Raw genomic sequence first — 19,880 nt, forward strand, 5'->3', positions numbered from 1 at the left:
TAAGAATGTGGAGAAATCACAACCCTTGTGCATTGCTGCTGGAATGTAAAATGACAGCCACTGTGGAAAACAGTATGACAATTCCTCAAAAAGTCAAACATAGAATTGCCATATGATCCAGCAATTCCAATTCTGGGTATATACCCCAAAGAATTGAAAGCAAGGATTTGACAAAATATTTGTATACCCATGTTCATAGCAGCATTATTCACAATAGACAAAAGGTGGAAACAACCCAAGTGTCTATCAATGGATAAATAATAAACAAAATGCAGTATATGCACTTAATAGAATATTATTTAGCCTTAAAAAGGAATGTAATTCTGACATGCTACATCATGGATGAACCCTAATGACATGCTAAGTGAAACAAGCCAAACACAAAAAAGACAAATATTGTATGATTCCACCTTTTTTTGTTTTTTGGCAGTGCTGTGTGGCTTGCGGGATCTTAGTTCCCTGACCAGGGATTGAATCCGCACCCTCAGCAGTGAAGGCGCATAGTCCTAACCACTGGACTGCCAGGGAATTCCCTGTATGATTCCACTTATATGAGGTAACTAGACTAGTCAAATTCATAGAGAAAGAAAATAGAATGGTGGTTACCAGGGAATGGGGATGGGGTGTTGGGGGGGTGTTATTGTTTAAGGGGTAGAGAGAATCAGTCTGGAAAGATTATAAAGGTCTGGAGAGAGATGGTGGTAATGGTTGCACAACATGAATATACTTAATGCCACTGAACTGTACACCTAAAAATGGTTAAAGTGGTAAATTTTATGTTATGTATGTTTTATCACTATAATAATAAAAGACTTTCCATAAAAAAATTCCAAGCTCAAATAGTTTCATTGTGAATTCTACCAAATATTTATGGAAGAAATAACACTAATTCTACAAAACTCTTCCAGAAAATAGAAAAGAATATTTCCCAACCCATTTTATAAAGCCAATATTATCCTAACACCAAAACCTGACAAATACATTACAATAAAAAACAGAAGAAGGAAAAAAAAAGCTATAGGCCCTCAAAAACATATATGCAAAAGTCATTAACAGAATCTTAGCAAATTAAATCCTGCAATGTATAAGAGGATAACAAATCATAAGCAAGTGAGGTTTATCCTGAGAATGCAAGGTTGGCTTAATATTAGAGAATCAATCAATGTAATTAATTCACCATATTTAAAAGACTAAAAAAGAAAAACTATATTGATCACCTCAACAGAGGCAGAAGAGCACTGACAAAATTCAGCACCAATTCATGATGAAAATTCTCAATAAACTAGGAATAGAAAGGAACTTCTTCAACCTAAGGATGAGCATCTACACAAAATCTATAGTCAACATCATACTCAGTGGTGAAAGGGTGAATGCTTTCCACTTAAGGTCAGGAATAAGGCAAACATGTCTACTCTTAACAGTTCTATTCAGTATTGTAGTAGAGGTCCTAGCCAGTGCAGTGAGGCAAGAAAAAGAACTAAAAGGCATATTTATTGGAATGAAAAGAGTTAACTGTCTTTTTTTTAAAATTAATTATTTATTTATTTTTGGCTGCATTGGGTCTTTGTTGCTGTGCGCAGGCTTTCTCTAGTTGCGGAGAGCAGGGCCTACTCTTCATAGTGGTGTGAGGGCTTCTCATTGCAGTGGCTTCTCTTGTTGTGGAGCATGGGCTCTAGGCGCATGGGCTTCAGTAGTTGTGGCACGTGGGCTCAGTAGCTCCGCGGCATGTGGGATCTTCCCAGACCAGGGATCGAACCCGTGTCCCCTGCATTGGCAGGCGGATTCTTAACCACTTGTGCCACCAGGGAAGTCCAGAGTTAACTGTTTTTATTCACATATAACATAACTGTATATATAGGAATTCCTAAGGAATCTACAAAAAATTACTAGAATAATGAATTCAGCAAGCTTTCAAGATTCAAGATAACATACAAAAAACCACTGTATTTCTATATACTAGCATGATCAAGTAAAAGGAGAAAATTTAAAAATACGTATATAGCTTAAAAACATAAAACGGGGACAAATTTAATAAAATATCTTCAAGACCTGTATGATGAAAACTATAAGACATTGCTGAAAGAAAATTTTAAAGTCCTAAATAAGTTGAAAAAATATCACGCTCATAAATCCTAATAAAAAATACCAGCAGGTGGGAGATGTCTGCAAAAGTGTCAAAGTAGGGAACTCCAAGAACCTGTCCCTCCATAGAAATGCAAAAAAAAAAAAAAAAAAAGTCAGAATTAACTTTGGAAAATACTCAAAACTACTCAAAGGTTTACAGCAACCAAATGTATGCCGAATCAAGAAAAAGGTGACTTTTTTTTCATATATATATATATATGTATTTTTTTTAATTTAAATTTTATTTATTTATTATTTATTTTTGGCTGAGTTGGGTCTCCGTTGCTGCACATGGGCTTTCTCTAGTTGCAGGGAGCAGGGGCTACTCTTCGTTGCGGTGCCCAGGCTTCTCATTGTGGTGGCTTCTCTTGTTGCAGAGCACGGGCTCTAGGTGCGACAGCTTCAGTAGTTGTGGCACGTGGGCTCAGTAGTTGTGGCTCGCAGGCTCCAAAGCTCAGGCTCAGTAGCTGTGGCACGTGGGCTTAGTTGCTCTGCAGCATGTGGGATCTTCCCGGACGAGGGCTCGAACCAATGTCCCTTGCATTAGCAGGCAGATTCTTAACTACTGCACCACCAGGGAAGCCCCAAGAAAAAGGTGACTTAAGGCACTAAAGAAATTATTTGTCAAACCACTAACTGCCTACAAGCTAAAGTAATTGAGATTTTACAGTCTACAGATGACAAATAACACAATCTTCAAAAATAGTTTAGAAAACTCACTAAACATACAAGCAACTACAACCCACATCAAGCAATAACAACACACCCTGAGGAAAGGGAAGAACGTGATTTCCAAAGTTACCACATTATACAGTTGACCTTCGAACAATGTGGGGTTTAGGAGTGCCAACCCTCTGTGCAGTCAAAATCCATGTATAACTTTACAGTCAGCCCTCCATACCCATGGTATCACATTTGCAGACCAACCATGGATTATGTTGTATTGTAGTATGTATTAAAAGTGAAAAAATGTATAAGTGGAACTGTGCAATTCAAACCTATGTTGTTCAAGGGTCCACTGTAATATCAAAATGTTAGCTTTTCAACAACAAAAAAATTATAAGGCATGCAAAGAAACAAGAAAATATGGCCCATTCATAGAAAAAAAAAAGAAATTAACACAATCGATCTCTGAGGAAACACAGATATTGGACTTACTAAACAAAGATTTTAAATCGAAGAGCTAAAGGAAACGATGGACATCACTCCAGAAGAATGTTTCACCAAATAGAGAATATCGATGAAGAGACAGAAATTATAAAAAACGAATCAAACAGATATTCTGAAGCTAAAAGTACAATAACTGAAATGAAAACTTCACTAGAAGACCTTCACAGCATATTTGAGCTGGAAGAAGAAAGAATCAGCAAACTTGAAGAGAGGTCCATTGAAGTTATTCAGAGTAGCAAAAAGAAAAAAGAATGAAGAAAAATAACCAAGCCTTAGAGACCAGTGGAGCACATCAAGTAAATCAATATATACAAAACAAGGGTCCCAGAAGTAGGGAAAGAAAGGTGCTGAAAGAATATTTGAAGAGATAATGATGAGAATGTCTCAAATTTGATAAAAGACATGAACCTACAAAAATCAATTAAACACAAAAGAAGTCAGTAATGGAAGAAGTAATTACCAAAAAAAGTCACATAGAAATAAATACCAAAATAGCAGAAGTCTTTCCTTATCAGTAACTATTTTAAATGTAAATAAATTAAACTCTCCAATTAAAAGGCAGAAATTGACAGAATGGATAAAGAAGAACATGATCCAATTATATGCTATCTATAAGAGATTCATGTTAGTTTCATGAATGAAAGTGAAAGAAGGGAAAAATATATTCCATGCAAATAATTACCAAAAGAGAGTTGGGGAGCAGTCTATATTAACATCAAACAAACAGATTTTAAAAAATTGCTACAAGAGTCAAAGGTCATTATAAATTGATAAAAGGGTCAATTCATCAAGACAATATAACAATTATAAACATATACCTACCTAACAAAAGAGCCCCCCACAAAATGAAGCAAAAATGGACAAAACTGAAGGGGGAAACGGACAGTTTTACAATAGTTGAAGATTTTAATACCTCAGTTTCAATAATGGATAGAACAACCAGAACAAAAGATCAATATGGAAATGGAGGACTTGACCAACACTATAAACCAACTAGACCTAGCAGACATATACAGAATAGTCCACCCCAAAACAACAAAATGCTCATTCTTCTCAAGTGCACATGGAACGTCCTCCAGGATAGGCCATATGTTAAGCCACAAAACAAGTCTTAATAAATTTAAAAACACTGAAATCATATGAAGTATCTTCTTCAACCAAAAATGGACTAAAACTAGAATTCACATAGGGAAAACTGGACAATTCACAAATATGTGGAAATTAAACAACCCTCTAAACAACCAATGGGTCAAAGAAGAAATCATAAGGAACATTAGGAAATTCTGAGATGAAGGAAAACAAAAATACAACATGCCAAAACTTACAGGATGCAGTGAAAGCAATGCTCAGAGGAAAACTTATAGTTGTAAACACCTGTATTAAAAAAGAAGACAGAGTTCCCTGGCAGTCCAGTGGTTAGGACTTGGTGCTTTCACTGCCGTGGCCCGGGTTCAATCCCTGGTCCGGGAACTAAGATCCTGTAAGCTGGGCACAGTGTGACCAAAAAAAGAAGAAGAAAAATCTCAAATCAATAATCTGACTATATAGCTAAAGGAACTAGAAAAAGAAGAGCAAACGAAACCTAAAACTAGCAGAAGGAAGGACATCATAAAGATTAGAGCCATGATTTAAAAAACTGAGAGTAGAAACTCAGTACACAAAATCAACAAAACCAAAATTTGGTTCTTCAAAACGATCAACAAAATTGAGTTTAGCTAGAGTGACTAAGAAAAAAAAGAGAGAATACTCAAATTACTAAAATCAGAAATGAAAGTGGGGACATTACTACCAACTTTACAGAAATAAAAAGGATTGTAAGAGAATACTATGAACAATTGTCCACCAACAAATTAGACAACCTAGATCAAATGGACAAATTCCTAGAAGCACATCAATTAAAAAAACTGACCCAGTAGAAGTAGAAAATTTGACCAGACCTATAGCAAGCAAAGAGATTGAATCAGTAATCAAAAATTTCCCAGCAAAGAAAAGCCCAGGCCTAGATGGCTTCGGTTGTAAAATTTTCAGAAACATTTAAAGAAGAATTAACACCAATGCTTCTCAAACCTTTAAAAAAAGAAAAAAGAAGAAGATGATGAAGAAAAAAAGAAAAAGGAGAGAACTCTTCCTAACTCATTCTAAGAGGCCAGCATTTGCCCTGATACCAAAATCAAAGACATCACAAAAAAAGAAAATTACAGACCAGTATCCTTTAAGAATATAAATACAAAACTCCTGAAGAAAACACTGGCAAACCAAATCCAGCAGCATATTAATAGGATTGTACACCATGACCAAGTGGGATTTTTCCCAGGAATTCAAAAGCAGTACAATATATAAAAGTCAATCAATGTAATATACCACACTAGTAGGATGAAAGAAAAAAATATGCTTAAAGACATTTGAGAAAAATCCAACGCCCTTTCACAGTAAAAACACTCAGCAACCAGGAGTGGAAAAGAACTTCTTCGATATGATAAAGGCCACATACGAAAATTCCACAGCTAACATCATACTCAATGGTGAAAGAATGACAGTTTTTGCCCTAAGATCAAGAACAAGACAAGGATGCCCACTATTGCCACTTTTATTCAATATTGTACTATAAGTTCTAGCCAGAGAAATTAGGCAGGAAAATGAAATAAAAGGCATCAAAATGGGAAAGGGAGGAGCAAAATCATCACTATTTGCAGGTGATATGATCTTATATATGAAAGATCCTATAGAATCCAGGAAAAACACTAGAGCTAATAAACTATAATTCAGCAAAGTTGCAGCATAGCAGATCAACACATAAATATCAGTTGTACTTTTATATACATTAGTAATAAACAAACTAGAAAGGTAAATTAAGAAAAAAAGTCATTACAATATCATCAAAAAAGAATAAACTACTTAGGAATAAATTCAACCAAGGAGGTGCAGGACTTGTACACTGAAGACTACAAAATATTGCTTAAAAAAATTAAAGACAACCTGAATAAATGGAAAGACATCCCATGTTCATGTATTGGAAGACCTAATATTGTTAAGATGGCAACACTCTCAAAAGTGATCTACAGGGCTTCCCTGGTGGCGCAGTGGTTGAGAATCCACCTGCCAATGCAGGGGACACGGGTTTGATCCCTGGTCCAGGAAGATCCCACATGCCGCAGAGCAACTAAGCCTGTGTGCCACAAGTACTGAAGCCCACGCGCCTAGAGCCCGTGCTCTGCAACAAGAGAGGCCACCGCAATGAGAAGCTCACACACCTCAACGAAGAGTAGCCGCCGCTCACCACACTAGAGAGAAAAGCCCACATGCAAAAACGAAGACCCAACACAGCCATAAATAAATAAATAAATAAATAAAGGAGTAAGGGTGCGCTCAAATTTTAAAACGTAATATTTTTTAAAAGCAGGATTGGTGGGATTGAAGAATAATTGTAGAATAGGGTCAAACTGTCAGAAATACCATAACAATGGATTTTAAAAATCACTGTGTATTAAATATTGTTAAAAAACTGGATATATTTTAATACTGAATATAGATCTATACCTGACCATAACTAATCCAAACACCTTCGTTCATTTAACAAATACTTATTTGTATCAACTGTATGTTTAGTCACTCAGATGTTAGGGCAACAGCTGTGAATACAGTAGGCATAATCTTTGCCCTTAAAGTTTATAATCTGATGAAAGAAGCAAATAATAACAATAAACTACGATGAATATTTTGATCTGAGAAGTTCAGGGAGCTCTAAGAACATATGAAAGGGGAAAACATGCCTGAGGAACCAACGTTAAGCTAGCCCTGTGCATGGAGTAGGGGGAAAGGGCTGTAGACAAAAGGAATTACATTTGTTTATAAAAAATGAAAATAAAATAGAGGCAAAAAGAAACAAGACATTTTTTAGAAACTGTAAGTTCAGTATGGCTGAAACATAAGAGAGGAAGCGTGACAAGACCTGAGGTTGGAGAAGTTGTCAGGGGCCAATCATATAGAGTCACAAACTCAAATGCCTACAGGTATCAGGTAGATATTATAAACAGGTTTATTAAGCTGAATATAAAATAACAGGGAATGGCAGGAAACACAGCAGGCTGAAAAGTATAGTCTAAATGTTGTAGCCACTATCTCTTCCAGCTAATCACTGTCAGATTTTCATATAATCTAGAGAATCAGAAATCTTGGATTTTATTTGAAATTTCCCAATTAAAAAGAAACTTACGCACCTAAATAAAAAACAAGATTTCAAACCAAGATAGTCTGCAGGCCACCAGATTGTGATCTCTGTCACAGAGGGTCCTATAAAACTACATTAAGAAGTTTAAACTTTACCTTAAAATCAATGGGAAGCCACCAGAGGAATTTAAATAGTAAATACATAATAATTTTTGTAGTTTTTGGAATACCATTCTAGCCACGGACAATATTGGAGGTCGGAATATCAGTTTAGAAGCTACTGTGAAAGTCTAGGTGAAAGACAGCAGTGTCTTCTTCACCTAGTAAGAAATGGGTTTGAGAGACATTTAGAAGAACTGACATGGCATTCAATAATGTACTGAATGTAGAAGGTGAAGGAGAAGGCAGAGTCAAGGGTGACTCTTGGGATTTTGTCTTAAACAGCTGGGCGAAAGGATCACTGGAGAAAAAGTAGGCTTGGGAGAGGGAAACAAATTTGACAGACAGTTAAAAATCAGATACTTACACATTTTAGAGGCATTAGAAACAGATTCATTCCTTATCCCTTTACTTCATAACTCCATTTCTGTTATTATACCATATGAAAATTAACCAAAAGGAATAAAAATTGTACGAAGATACACAGTTATGCCATTTACAAAGTAAAAAAACTGTTAAAAATGCAAAAGTTCAAAGTTGGTGGCATGGTTGAACAATTGGCATATTAACCCTTTGGATTTTTAGAATAGAAAGTACTCCTATGTGGACCTGATGACACAAGGAAATGTGCATATGAAATAATTTTTAAAGGACCCTCAAATGACACACATACACAATGACCACAAATGCAGATATATGCATTAACAGAGATTGGAACAGAAAATTTGTAGAGGTATAAACTACTAAGTGTACTGTTTATTAGTTTATTTTGTGAAAGATAAAGGTGGGATATGCCATATATGTGCTTGCAAATCAACAAGTCAGGCAAGTCTAGTCAGTGTTCTCAGGATTCAAAGACCATCCTTTTAATTCCTACCTGGTAAATGATGGAAGTCAGGGATGCATTTATCATGACCACACCATCTTTCAGGGCTTTCACTACATTGTAAGATCCATTCACAGTAGTCAGCTGCTCTTCAAAATACTCTCTTGGGAATTGGTACATAATCCTGAGATTCTGAAAATCAGCCCAAAATCAACACAAACCTGAAGACATGCTTTTTCCCTAAAGCCATCTTAATCCCAAAGCATTAAAAAAAAAAGTGTGGCTATGAATTCTGGGGGTTAAAGAAACAAAAACAAAATCTTTGCTCTCCCTCACCAAATTCTAAGTTGGAAAGATGTCATTTTAAAATGGTACTAGTTTTTGAAAGATCCATTAATGGCAAGTAATCAAAAATAGGAAGAGTCAAAGCTTATGTAAATTTTAGTGTAATCTGTGCTATTCCATAAATTGACAGTTCTCAGGGGGAAAAAATAATGGACACTGGAGAGTGACTACAACACTTCACATTTAATGGTCACACTATTACTCTCACCACTATAAAACTCTGGTGACCATCTCTGAAATGAAGTTGTAAAATGAGGATCCCCTCCAAAGTGTTATCATTGGTGCCAACTTCATCTCTCTTCTATAATTCTAACCAGATTATATCTTTTACTTCTGGTTTAGCATTCCTCAAGGATAGAACTATTTAATAATAATAATAATAATAAAGTAGTAACTTGCATTTCCAAAGGTAAAATCTGGAAGCAAAAGAAAAAAAGTCTTCCTAGCCAGAAAGACTGCCCACTCAAGGAGTTATCCTTAAAGGGGCTAGAAAAATACAAAAGAGAGACTCACATCTGAAATATAGACTTTTGTGCTGCTTTTATCAAATACTTCTACTGTAATAACATACACCTGCCCCACCTCTAGACTCCAACGGTCTCCAGGTTGGACTGTGAAACCTGCACACAAATCAAGAAACAAAAATATTAGAAGAGGCCAACATTTTTCTACAATGAATTAAAAAATACAAACTTTAAAAAGCCATTTAAAGAGCAAAACTCAGTAATAGATGGAGATGGTTTCCAAAATCGATCCTTTAGTTGCCTCTATAAAATTGTATAATAATTTGGGGTTCCAAAGATCCTGGCTTAACTTAGCTCATCTCAGGTATAAAGGAAACACTCTCACTTATATCTGTATACAAACGCCACCCCACCCCCAAACCCACAGTTTTGCTCATTTCTGATACGTCAGGCAAGATTTCAGCTGCTTTCAGTCAGATTCATTGTTTCATATGGCTTAAGGACATTAGGTTTCTTTTTTCCTTGTATAAAGTCTCTTTTTCTAACCCAACGTTGTATTACATGGAGCTTCATGTTTTTTAACAATCTGTTTCAAGATGCTTTACTCTTGCAGATAGCATTTAACTGGAACAATGTGAGAAAACATGTCAAGTAAGGTTGAATTTGAAATTAGTTAAGTCTCAAAATGAAGCACTCTAGTCTTTAATGCACTCATTTCAGTGAAATACTTTAAGCTATTCAGCTTTCTGAAAATTATTATCTAAAAATACCTAAAAATCCAGGCTCTACAACATATATGGTGCAATTTGGGAGTCCAGACACAGATCGCATATGGACATCTTAATTTTTGCTTAAGGAAATTGTATGAGCTACAGTTGGGTGAAAAGAGAAATATGAGTTACCAAAAATAAATAAATAAGCCCACAAATGAAAGCAAATAAAAATTCTATCATCTTTTATTATCCACTGGAAAGCAAAACTTAAAAGTGTATATTCTGAGAAAAATCTGAGGGCTCAGCAATCACAGGAATCAGGTATTCTTGAATTTCAAACATGAGGAAGACGAAATGAGAGAAAAAAGATCATGCTCCATGCTTTTAATATTCATTTAGCTGTGGAACTCTTTCCTCCTGCAAAATTCTTACATAGGAGCCCATTATGGAAAGCAGGACAAAGTGGCATTGCCCTGGCTAAAGAAATGGTCAGTGGTAGATGGAGAGGGAGGGAGAGGCATGACTTGCCATCCAGCCCAGCAACTTGCCTTGGGCTCTGCAGACAGTTTTAAGAATCACTAGTTGATTTTCTATTATCTGTGGCAATTCTTTAATACCAAAATGTTTTCTCTTTGCCAGCAAAGATACTTCTAGGTCACACATCATACTACCCATTATTCCCTTTCATTAAATTTTAGCAGGGGACTTCCCTGTTGGTCCAGTGGTTAAGAATCCACCTTCCAATGCCGGGGACTCGGGTTCGATCCCTGGTCAGGGAACTAAGATCCCACATGCCGCGGGGCAACTAAGCCTAGGTCGCAGCAACTACTGAGCCCATGCGCTCTGGAGCCCCTGCACTGCAACAAAGAACCCGCCCTCCCCAACTAAGACCTGACGTAGCCAAAGAAGTGAATATTTTTTTAAAATTTTAGCAGAAATAAAAATTTATTCTGTTAGCCTATACACAATCTAATTCGTAACGTACTTTCCTCTCAAAAATATATTACATCCAAAAGCTAAGAAGAAATTATTTCTGCTCTGAGAAATATATTTCTGAAACGACTTAACGGAAAACACTCATTATTTCAAAGTACACTAATTTAGAAGTTCTATTAATTCAGTCATGCACTAGGCTACAGTTTAGCACTACATTATCTATAGTGATAATGAAAGCAAAATATTTAATCTATTTCAGGGATCAAACTTTTAAAGCTGTCCCAGTACTCCAAATGAGCTACTAATATACATACAATTGATATGCTAATTAAAATTACTTTTTATCTATTCATTAGAGCAAATCTCTTAAACACTGTAGGCAACTCTGTGCCAATGTAGGTTTGGTTTTGATATGTACTGTATTCATAAAATATAAGAGCTAGAAGGAATCCAGGAGTACATCATTCCTTTCGTTTTGTTTGTTTGTTTGTTTGTTTGTTTTTTATTCCTTTCGTTTTTACAGACAAGGAAACGGATCTCGATAGGTCTCTACACCAGTTCATTCCTCCATTATCAGAATAAGATATCTTCCTTTCATCTAATCCTTCCATCTGTTCTGAATCTCATTTTCTCTTGCCCTTCAGAAATCTTACTCCATCAACTGGCCTTCTTTTCTTCCATATCTCTGCCATCTCTCTGTTTAACTTATAGACATATTCAAGTTTCTCTTAACTTAAAAAAGTTCTCATGCCTTTTTCAAAGTTCTACCTTTTTGCCTCCTTCTTTTTAAAGCCAAGCTGTTTTTATTGAAAAAGTGATCCAAGACTTACTGGTTACTACAGTCTTTCCGTCTTTATCTTAGTCTTTATCTCTGCCTATTTCACCTGAGGAACATTCTCTTTGTAAATTCCTCACTTGGTTATCATGAAACCTCTCTCCTGGTTTTCCTACTACTTTTTTTTTTTTAAGATTTTTTTGATGTGGACCATTTTTAAAGTCTTTATTGAATTTGTTACAATATTGCTTCTGTTTTATGTTTTGGTTTTTTGTCTGCGAGGCACGTGGGATCTTAGCTCCCCCCCGACCAGGGATAGAACCCACACCCCCTGCACTGGAAGGCGAAGTCTTAACCACTGGACCGCCAGAGAAGTCCCTCCTACTACTTTTTATATTTTATTTATTTATTTGGTTGTGCTGGGTCTTAGTTGTGGCAGGCGGCTCATTAGTTGTGGCATGCGAACTCTTAGTTGCGGCATGCATGTGGGATCTAATTCCCTGACCAGAGATTGAACCCGGGCCCCCTGCAGTGGGAGCATGGAGTCTTATCCACTGTGCCACTAGGGAAGTCCCCCTCCTAATACTTTTTTTGTTGTTATTAATTTTTTTTTTTAATTTTTATTTTTGGCTGTGCTGGGTCTTTGTTGCTGCACTCAGGCTTTTCTCTAGTTGTGGTGAGCGGGGGCTAGTCTTCGTTGTGGTGCGCGGGCTTCTCATTGCAGTGGCTTCTCTCGTTGTGGAGCATGGGCTCTAGGTGTGCGGGCTTCAGTAGTTGCAGCACGTGGGCTCAGTAGTTGCGGCATGTGGGCTCTAGAGTATGCAGGCTTCAGTAGTTGTGGCTTGCAGGCTCAGTAGTTGTGACTCATGGGCTCTAGAGCGCAGGCTCAGTTGCTCCGTGGCATGTGGGATCTTCCCAGACCAGGGCTCGAACCCGTGTCCCCTGCATTGGCAGGCAGATTCTTAACCACTGTGCCACCAGGGAAGTCCCCTCCTACTACTTTTTAAACATTCTTTCTGGGCCTCCTTAAAGTTCCTCCTCTTCCATATGAACCTTACAAGCTAACATTCCACAGTTCTGTCTTCAGCTCTCTTCTCCTCTCACTCTGTATATTCTCCCTAGGTGATTTTGTCTACAACAACAGCTTCAACTATCACCTGGCTATAAACTGATAACTTTCAAATATCTGTCTTCATCCTGAATCTTTCTCCTCCAGATGCATTTCTGCTTGGATGTCTATCCCACAGATACTTCAAGTTAACATGTGAAAAACTAAACTAGTCTCCTTTTCCCTTAAACCTGCTCCTTCTTTTATATTACCCATCTCTATGAACAACAGTACCACCAGCCACCCTAAGGCAGGTGCTGGAACAAGCTATGAATAGGCACCATCCATGTCAAGAGATAAATGTAGTGTATCTTAATAGTTACTACTTTGGAATAAATAACGATATGAACTAAGAATATGAAAAAAAAATCATGATAAAGTCTGCCTGGGGAATTCAGGGTAGTGCCTGACACACAACTGGGGCTCAGTAGATATCAAATGTCTTAGCTTATTTTGTAGGTACTATTGTATTTGTTCACAAATGTCCTAGGCACCTTAAAATGACTAGAGAACAAACAACTTTGAACCAAACCTCTCCTGAGTGTTTTAGACAAATAATATAACCAGCTAATTAACAAATACTATTCTACAGGAAATACTGTACCTTTCAAGACTGATAGGTTCTTACTCAGAGTTAAGCCTGCTAAGCCCTACATAATTACTCCCTCTCCTACTCTATTACCTCTTCTACTACTTTCCCCTTATTCTCTGCACTCAGCAGCAGTGTCTTCCTTGCTCTTCTGTAAACATGCCAAACATGCTTCTGCTTCAGAACCTTTGCAATTGCTATTTCCTCTTCCTGGAGCTCTTTCACCCAGATATCTGTATGGCTCATTGCTCTGATGTGGCCTTATCAGAGAGGATTTCCCTAGCTACCCTGAGTAAAACAGTCTGTATGCTTAGCACTTAGAGCAATGTTGAACATATAGTAGAAATATAATAGATATTTGCTGAATAAATTAATTTATTTGAGATTCAAAGATTCAAAAATAGGAAATATTTCAGTATCAAACACTGAGAATTTTATGAATTTTCTGAAAATTTCAGTTTTCTGAGAATTTTAATCTTTATACTGTTTTGTTTTCATTGACTATAGTAGAGCTTTATGTATCTCTCTTTGTTCAACCTTACAGAGCAGGTTTAGTGACTTTTTTTTTTTTTTTTTTTTTTTTAGTGACATTTTAAAAAATTTATTTATTTATTTATTTTTAGCTGCACTGGGTCTTCGTTGCTGCACGTGGGCTTTCTTTAGTTGTGTCGAGTGGGGGCTGCTTTTTGTTGCGGTGCGCGGGCTTCTCATTGAGGTGGCTTCTCTTGTTGTGGAGCACAGGCTTTAGGCATGCGGGCTTCAGTAGTTGTGGCACACGGGCTCCATAGTTGTGGCTTGTGGGCTCTAGAGAGCAGGCTCAGTAGTTGTGGCACCCAGGCTTAGTTGCTCCACGGCATGTGGGATCTTCCCGGACCAGGGCTCAGACCCGTGTCCCCTGCATTGGCAGGTGGATTCTTAACCACTGCGCCACCAGGGAAGCCCAAATTTAGTGAATTTTTAAAAATTACTCTCAATTTAACAAATATTAATTAAGTAGCCACTTCAGACAATACCATCTTTTCTCAATTATTCATGTGAAAACAGGAAAGAACAAATTAAATAACATTTACACAAGTTCCTCCAAACTGTTTTCCCCAGTCTCCTATTTATAATTTGATTGAGGTTGCACATAAGGTCTGAAGTCAACAGATTCCAAGTTCCAACTGCTCTTCTGTACCTACCCTTTGTTAGAAATTATGACAATAATAATTTATAGTGCTTTGTTAAAAATAGAACCTATAGAAAATAAATGTAGTAGTATTATAATCATGCTTAACTAATTATTTTACCAAGGAATATGTATAGCATGCTCAAGGAAATATAGATTGGCAGTGAAAACTTGAGCAAAAGGATACTTTTATGGATAAAGACAAGGTTAGCGTGGCCCAGTTGGACAGCAGTCACCATGGCTGTTTTCTCATCCAGTAAAGCCACTTTTCCAGAAAGAGACACATTACGTGAAACTCTGTGGTTTTGCAATTCCAGTGTATAATGTTCCAGGGGAAATTTCACCTCTGTAAGACATGAAAGATACATAAATGTAACGAGGGCAGCCATTCCAACAGACAATGGTGTATTGTTGGATTATAAGAGGAAGCAGGTCTAAATAAGAGTACAATCTGCTTTTAATTTCCCTCACTATGATGAATTTCTACATGTAGCCATTTTGAGGAGAATGCTATATGAGTTTATTGTTGGTATTGCTTATACTCTTAAAACTCAGTGAACTGAGAGTAGGAGGAGGGATCCCCACTAAAGGTAAAGGACTAATGTTAATGGAGCAAATGCACACTTTATAAACTCAGTGGGACTTTGGGGGTCAATAGAGTATTCAGTTTTTTAGTTAATGAACTGAGTTTCTCAATAAACACCTTTTGCAAAGATCATTCAAGTCCCTTCTGGTAAAGTTTCTTCACTTGCCCTATAAAAGCTAGTAAACTTTTGGTTGTTGTTTTAATAGACAATTCAGATGTCTGTGGGCACTGAAGCTAAGTAGCATTAGCCTGTTTAAGACATGGAGACTATCTCTGCTCAGTATTAGCTCACGTACAGCAATTGAGGAATATAGTTGATCTTTGAACAATGCAGGGGTTAGAGGAACTGACACCACCCCCCACCCCCTGACCATCATGCAGTTGAAAATCCGCATATTAGTCAACCCTCCGTAACCCCAGTTCTGCACTCGTGCGCTCAGCCAACCACGCATCGTGTAGTACTATAGTATTTATTGAAAAAAATCCATGTATAAGTGGACCTGCACAGTTCAAACCCGTGTTGTTCAAGGGTAAACTGTACTTTATCACAAAATCTAAAGACAGAAAGTAGTATTTTGCATACATAATGTGGAGTTGGCTTCTCTTGTCAGCAGAAAGGATTTGGGAAATGTTAGTCTTAGGAAAAGATAAGATATTTACCTGTCATTCTTCCCTGAACCATTTTTGCAACTCGATATTTAATATATGCTCCTACTAAGAGATAAATATCATGGGATGGTATAAGAAATACATTCTCCAAAACAAGCAGACGTATCAATGCTGCTGCCACTTTCTAAAAGAAGAAGGAAAAAAACACAAAGTTTCCATAGGCAAAATCCTCAAGGTCATCTTCCTCGTTAAAGTTTACTTTTAATAAGTTTCTTCTAAAATATTTTATCAAGATTTAAAAAATGCTTTCCTAATCACAGATCATAATTTCAGTTAGCCTTAAAAAGTGATCATGGGACTTCCCTGGTGGCGCAGTGGTTAAGAATCTGCCTGCCAATGCAGGGGACACGGATTCGAGCCCTGGTCCGGGAAGATCCCACATGCCGCGGAGCAGCTAAGCCCGTGCGCCGCAACTACTGAGCCTGCGCTCTAGAGCCCGCGAGCCACAACTACAGAAGCCCGCGCACCTAGAGCCCGTGCTCCGCAACAAGAGAAGCCACCGCGATGAGAAGCCCGAGCAGCGCAAGGAAGAGTAACCCCCGCTTGCAGCAACTAGAGAAATCCCGCGCGCAGCAATAAAGACCAAACACAGCCAGAAATAAATTAATTAATTAATTTTAAAAAAGTGATCATGTCAGCTCGGTGCTTTGTGACCACCTAGAGGGGTGGGATAGGGAGGGTGGGAGGGAGGAAGACGCAACAGGGAAGAGATATGGGAACATATGTATATGTATAACTGATTCACTTTGTTATAAAGCAGAAACTAACACACCATTGTAAAGCAATTATACTCCAATAAAGATGTTAAAAAAAAAAGTGATCATGAATATTAATACTATATTAACTTTCTAAGTCACTCAAACAAAGAATAGAAAATGACAAGCTTTCTAAAGGAGAAGAGTAGGTAAATAAAAAGGCACTATGCTAAAATGGGAAAAGGTAAGACTTAACGGTATGCCATGGAAACTCTTTTAACCAACTTCCAGCGAACTGAATTAGATTAAGTTACTCTATATCCCTTGTTGAACATATTGATTCTTGTGAAGGCTTACCCAATACAAGGTTAATAGGCTGCTCTCTAGATGTCCACACACATTCCTGCCACTTGAATTAAATGCTTACCAAAAGACATTTGTTTTTCCCAACCCTGTTTATGTCAGTTGCACTTTTAATTATAATTACATTAAAAAACCATTATATGAAAAGAGTTGTTGTTTCTATAAAAATTTAAATGTTTTGAAAAGAAGTTAAAGGTAAGCTGCTAAAATGTACTGCTATCAAATTAGTTATAGGTGAGAAATGTAAAAGACTGGGGAAAAATCCTTGAAAAATATAGAATCCTGCACTCAAATTGTTTCACACATGTGTAATTTTTCACTTGACCATAAAATAAAATGAAAAATGATAAAAAAAGAAACTAGAAGCTGTAATTTATGCAAGAACGAGTATGTATATTTCTAACCAGTGAACTCACAGCCAAAGTTCTTGGACCTACACTTCAAAGGATTGGTGAATAAAATGCAGTTACCTGTTTTAAGAGAAAATGTCAGTTGTAATTGGGTAATAACATGTTTAAGGAAGACAAGTTTTTAAAAAATGTTTATCCATTTCAAATGACTTTTTCAATTGGCCCAAATCATATCAGGTTAGAGGGCTTCTACTAAGAAAAACATAAAAACTATATATTCCATAGGCAAGACTATTAAATGAAACTTTATAGCACAAACATTTTACCTTATAGAATGGTTCAGAAATTCGAACTTTTACAACAGCAGCACCAGTTCTAATCCCAGACACCAAAATCATATCTCCTTGTTTCTCTTCCTTTTCCATCTCAGCTATATACACAGGGGGAGAATATTCTGCTTCAGAGTATTTCAAAATCCTAAAGAGATAAAATAAGGTTTGTTTCTAGTAAATTAATGAGTCTTCTTCCAAAAGGCTCTGAGAGACTTTAAACATAATCTCTTCAATGTCTATATAGTGTCAAAAGTTTTAAATTTCCACAAGGACTAGATAGAAGAAAAGTACTTAATATGCTTCTGGCTAAAACTGTTGTAGGACTAAAACCTGCATTGTCTGAGAGCTGTTACTTGGTACTGAAGACAAAATTTCATACTATTATCTGCTCACTGTATTTCGGCATGCGTAGATAGCTTGAACAATAAAACTGGCAGAAGATACACCTGACAAATAATTGTACAGTCCTGAGCTCATGAACTCCTCTGCAGTGGCTCAAATTAAACTATCATAAAGGTACCTAAATCCATGCCATATGTCATTCTACCAAAGACATTTCCCCCTGATAAATTTATCTGTTCCAAAAAGTTCCAGATAGAAAGATTATCAAAGCCCACACAAATGATTGCTGTTCAGTGTGGTACCCAAAGGCAGATGTCTCCTTCAAAGTCAGATGGTTATGTTTGATTTCAAGGTTACCTAATTTTGCTAGACAGTTCTTCTCTTGCTGTTTCATTTTCCTGGGCAATGCTCCACTCAAACATCATCCCTGCCAAACTACTAAAAGTATTTCCTGTAGAGCAAGCCAAAAGCAGACAAGACAGAATCACATATTCAAAAATATTCAGGTATCTTTAACAAGAAAGGGAAACCTAACTAGAAAATTATTTTTAGGCTTCTTTCATTAACAAATAGAAACACTATCATTAATGAATTAAAACACAAATACCAGGAAGACCCCTACACAAACAATGTAAGTACTGTTGTCATATAAGCCTTCTAAAAGTGAAAAGGACTCAAGCTGATTAAATTCTGGTTGACAAAATTATGGCACTCTTTCTGTTCCTTTCGACATAAAGGCCACCTTATAGTCTACCTCAGGGTTGACAGGTATCTCTAAATCCTGATCCCTTCAATAAAAATTTTTATAAAAACTAGAGTTGAATATTTCTAATACGTTAATTTTTCAGATTTAGAAAATCACTCTTTACTAGTTTACAAGGAAAGAAGCAATGCATTTAAATGTTCTTTTTTTTACATATTACATTAATATAGTATATTAAAAGCATGTACAATCAGTCTCAAGAAAGATAAAATTATAAAACTTTTTCACGGGTTTACATTTAATTTTCCTGGCCTATAGAAAGTAGACTGATCAAAACAGAGCTAAAAATAAATTCCAAAAAATGTTCTTAATTGTTGATCTAGGGACCATTAAAACTCAGTGGCAGAATCTGGATTTTAATTAGGAAATTTTAATGAAAGTATGTAGCTAATACATCAAACCATACTCAGAATTATTAATTCCTCATGCACATGAACTTCATATGAGAAAATAAATATTATTTCCAATCTACTTTTATCTCTCAAATTGCTGTTTCCAAATGCTAAACACAAAGGTGTTTATTCTATGTAATTTTGTTGAATCCTTTGACATTCTTTACCTTCAGCATCCAATGCCCTCACCATCAGTTCCAGTGGTGAATCATCTACATAGAGTTCCCGGGTTCGAGATATAATTTCAATGCTGTCTATCACATCAACCTTAACATCACAGCGCAGTTCATGGTCAGTCACTACAATGAACCCCAAAACTGAGAATTTAGTTCAACAGGTCATGAATCTTTTAAATGTCTCATACACTCAGGAGCTTATTCTAAATACTAAGAAAAAGAAAGGCTGTAACAGTTCCTTTCAACCTGTGGAAGAAAACAGCATAGCAACAAAATATAAAAGCATCTGTTTACAAAAAGAGACACTAGACTAGTGATTCCCAAACACTGATCTATAATGATGTTTTCATTCATCCATGGAAAAATGAGAAAAATAAGAATTTTAAAACAGTAATAAAATTAAATATATTCACTTCAAAGGAATATACTTTATTCTTACATTCTATATTACTTTTTTAAAAATTCATTCATTCATTCATTCGTTCATTTTTAGCTGTGTTGGGTCTTTGCTGCTGCCTGTGGGCTTTTCCTAGTTGCGGTGAGCTGGGGCTACTCTTCGCTGCTGTGCGCGGGCTTCTCATCACAGTGGCTTCTCTTGTTGCCGAGCATGGGCTCTAGGCACGCAGGCTTCAGTAGTTGTGGCACGTGGGCTCAGTAGTTGTGGCTCG

The 19,880-nt window shown here is 36.7% G+C and overlaps 1 protein-coding gene across 1 annotated transcript in view; it reads right to left on the reverse strand.

Annotated features, from left to right (window-relative positions):
- NUP210L (nucleoporin 210 like) overlaps positions 1-19,243 on the reverse strand; it is a 69,714-nt gene extending 50,471 nt beyond the window's left edge. Inside the window, exons 1-8 of the mRNA XM_068540863.1 lie at positions 19,204-19,243; positions 18,239-18,332; positions 17,534-17,684; positions 15,791-15,923; positions 14,732-14,890; positions 10,026-10,094; positions 9,305-9,411; positions 8,498-8,638 (exon numbers count right to left, since the gene is read on the reverse strand). Coding sequence (XP_068396964.1) covers positions 8,498-8,638; positions 9,305-9,411; positions 10,026-10,094; positions 14,732-14,890; positions 15,791-15,923; positions 17,534-17,684; positions 18,239-18,332; positions 19,204-19,228 — 879 coding nt within the window. The 5' untranslated portion in view covers positions 19,229-19,243. The remainder of the gene's footprint in view (positions 1-8,497; positions 8,639-9,304; positions 9,412-10,025; positions 10,095-14,731; positions 14,891-15,790; positions 15,924-17,533; positions 17,685-18,238; positions 18,333-19,203) is intronic.
- Positions 19,244-19,880: the final 637 nt, after the last annotated feature.

The sequence above is a fragment of the Eschrichtius robustus genome, chromosome 3 (genome assembly GCF_028021215.1).
Source record: "Eschrichtius robustus isolate mEscRob2 chromosome 3, mEscRob2.pri, whole genome shotgun sequence".
Classification (NCBI taxonomy): domain Eukaryota; kingdom Metazoa; phylum Chordata; class Mammalia; order Artiodactyla; family Eschrichtiidae; genus Eschrichtius; species Eschrichtius robustus.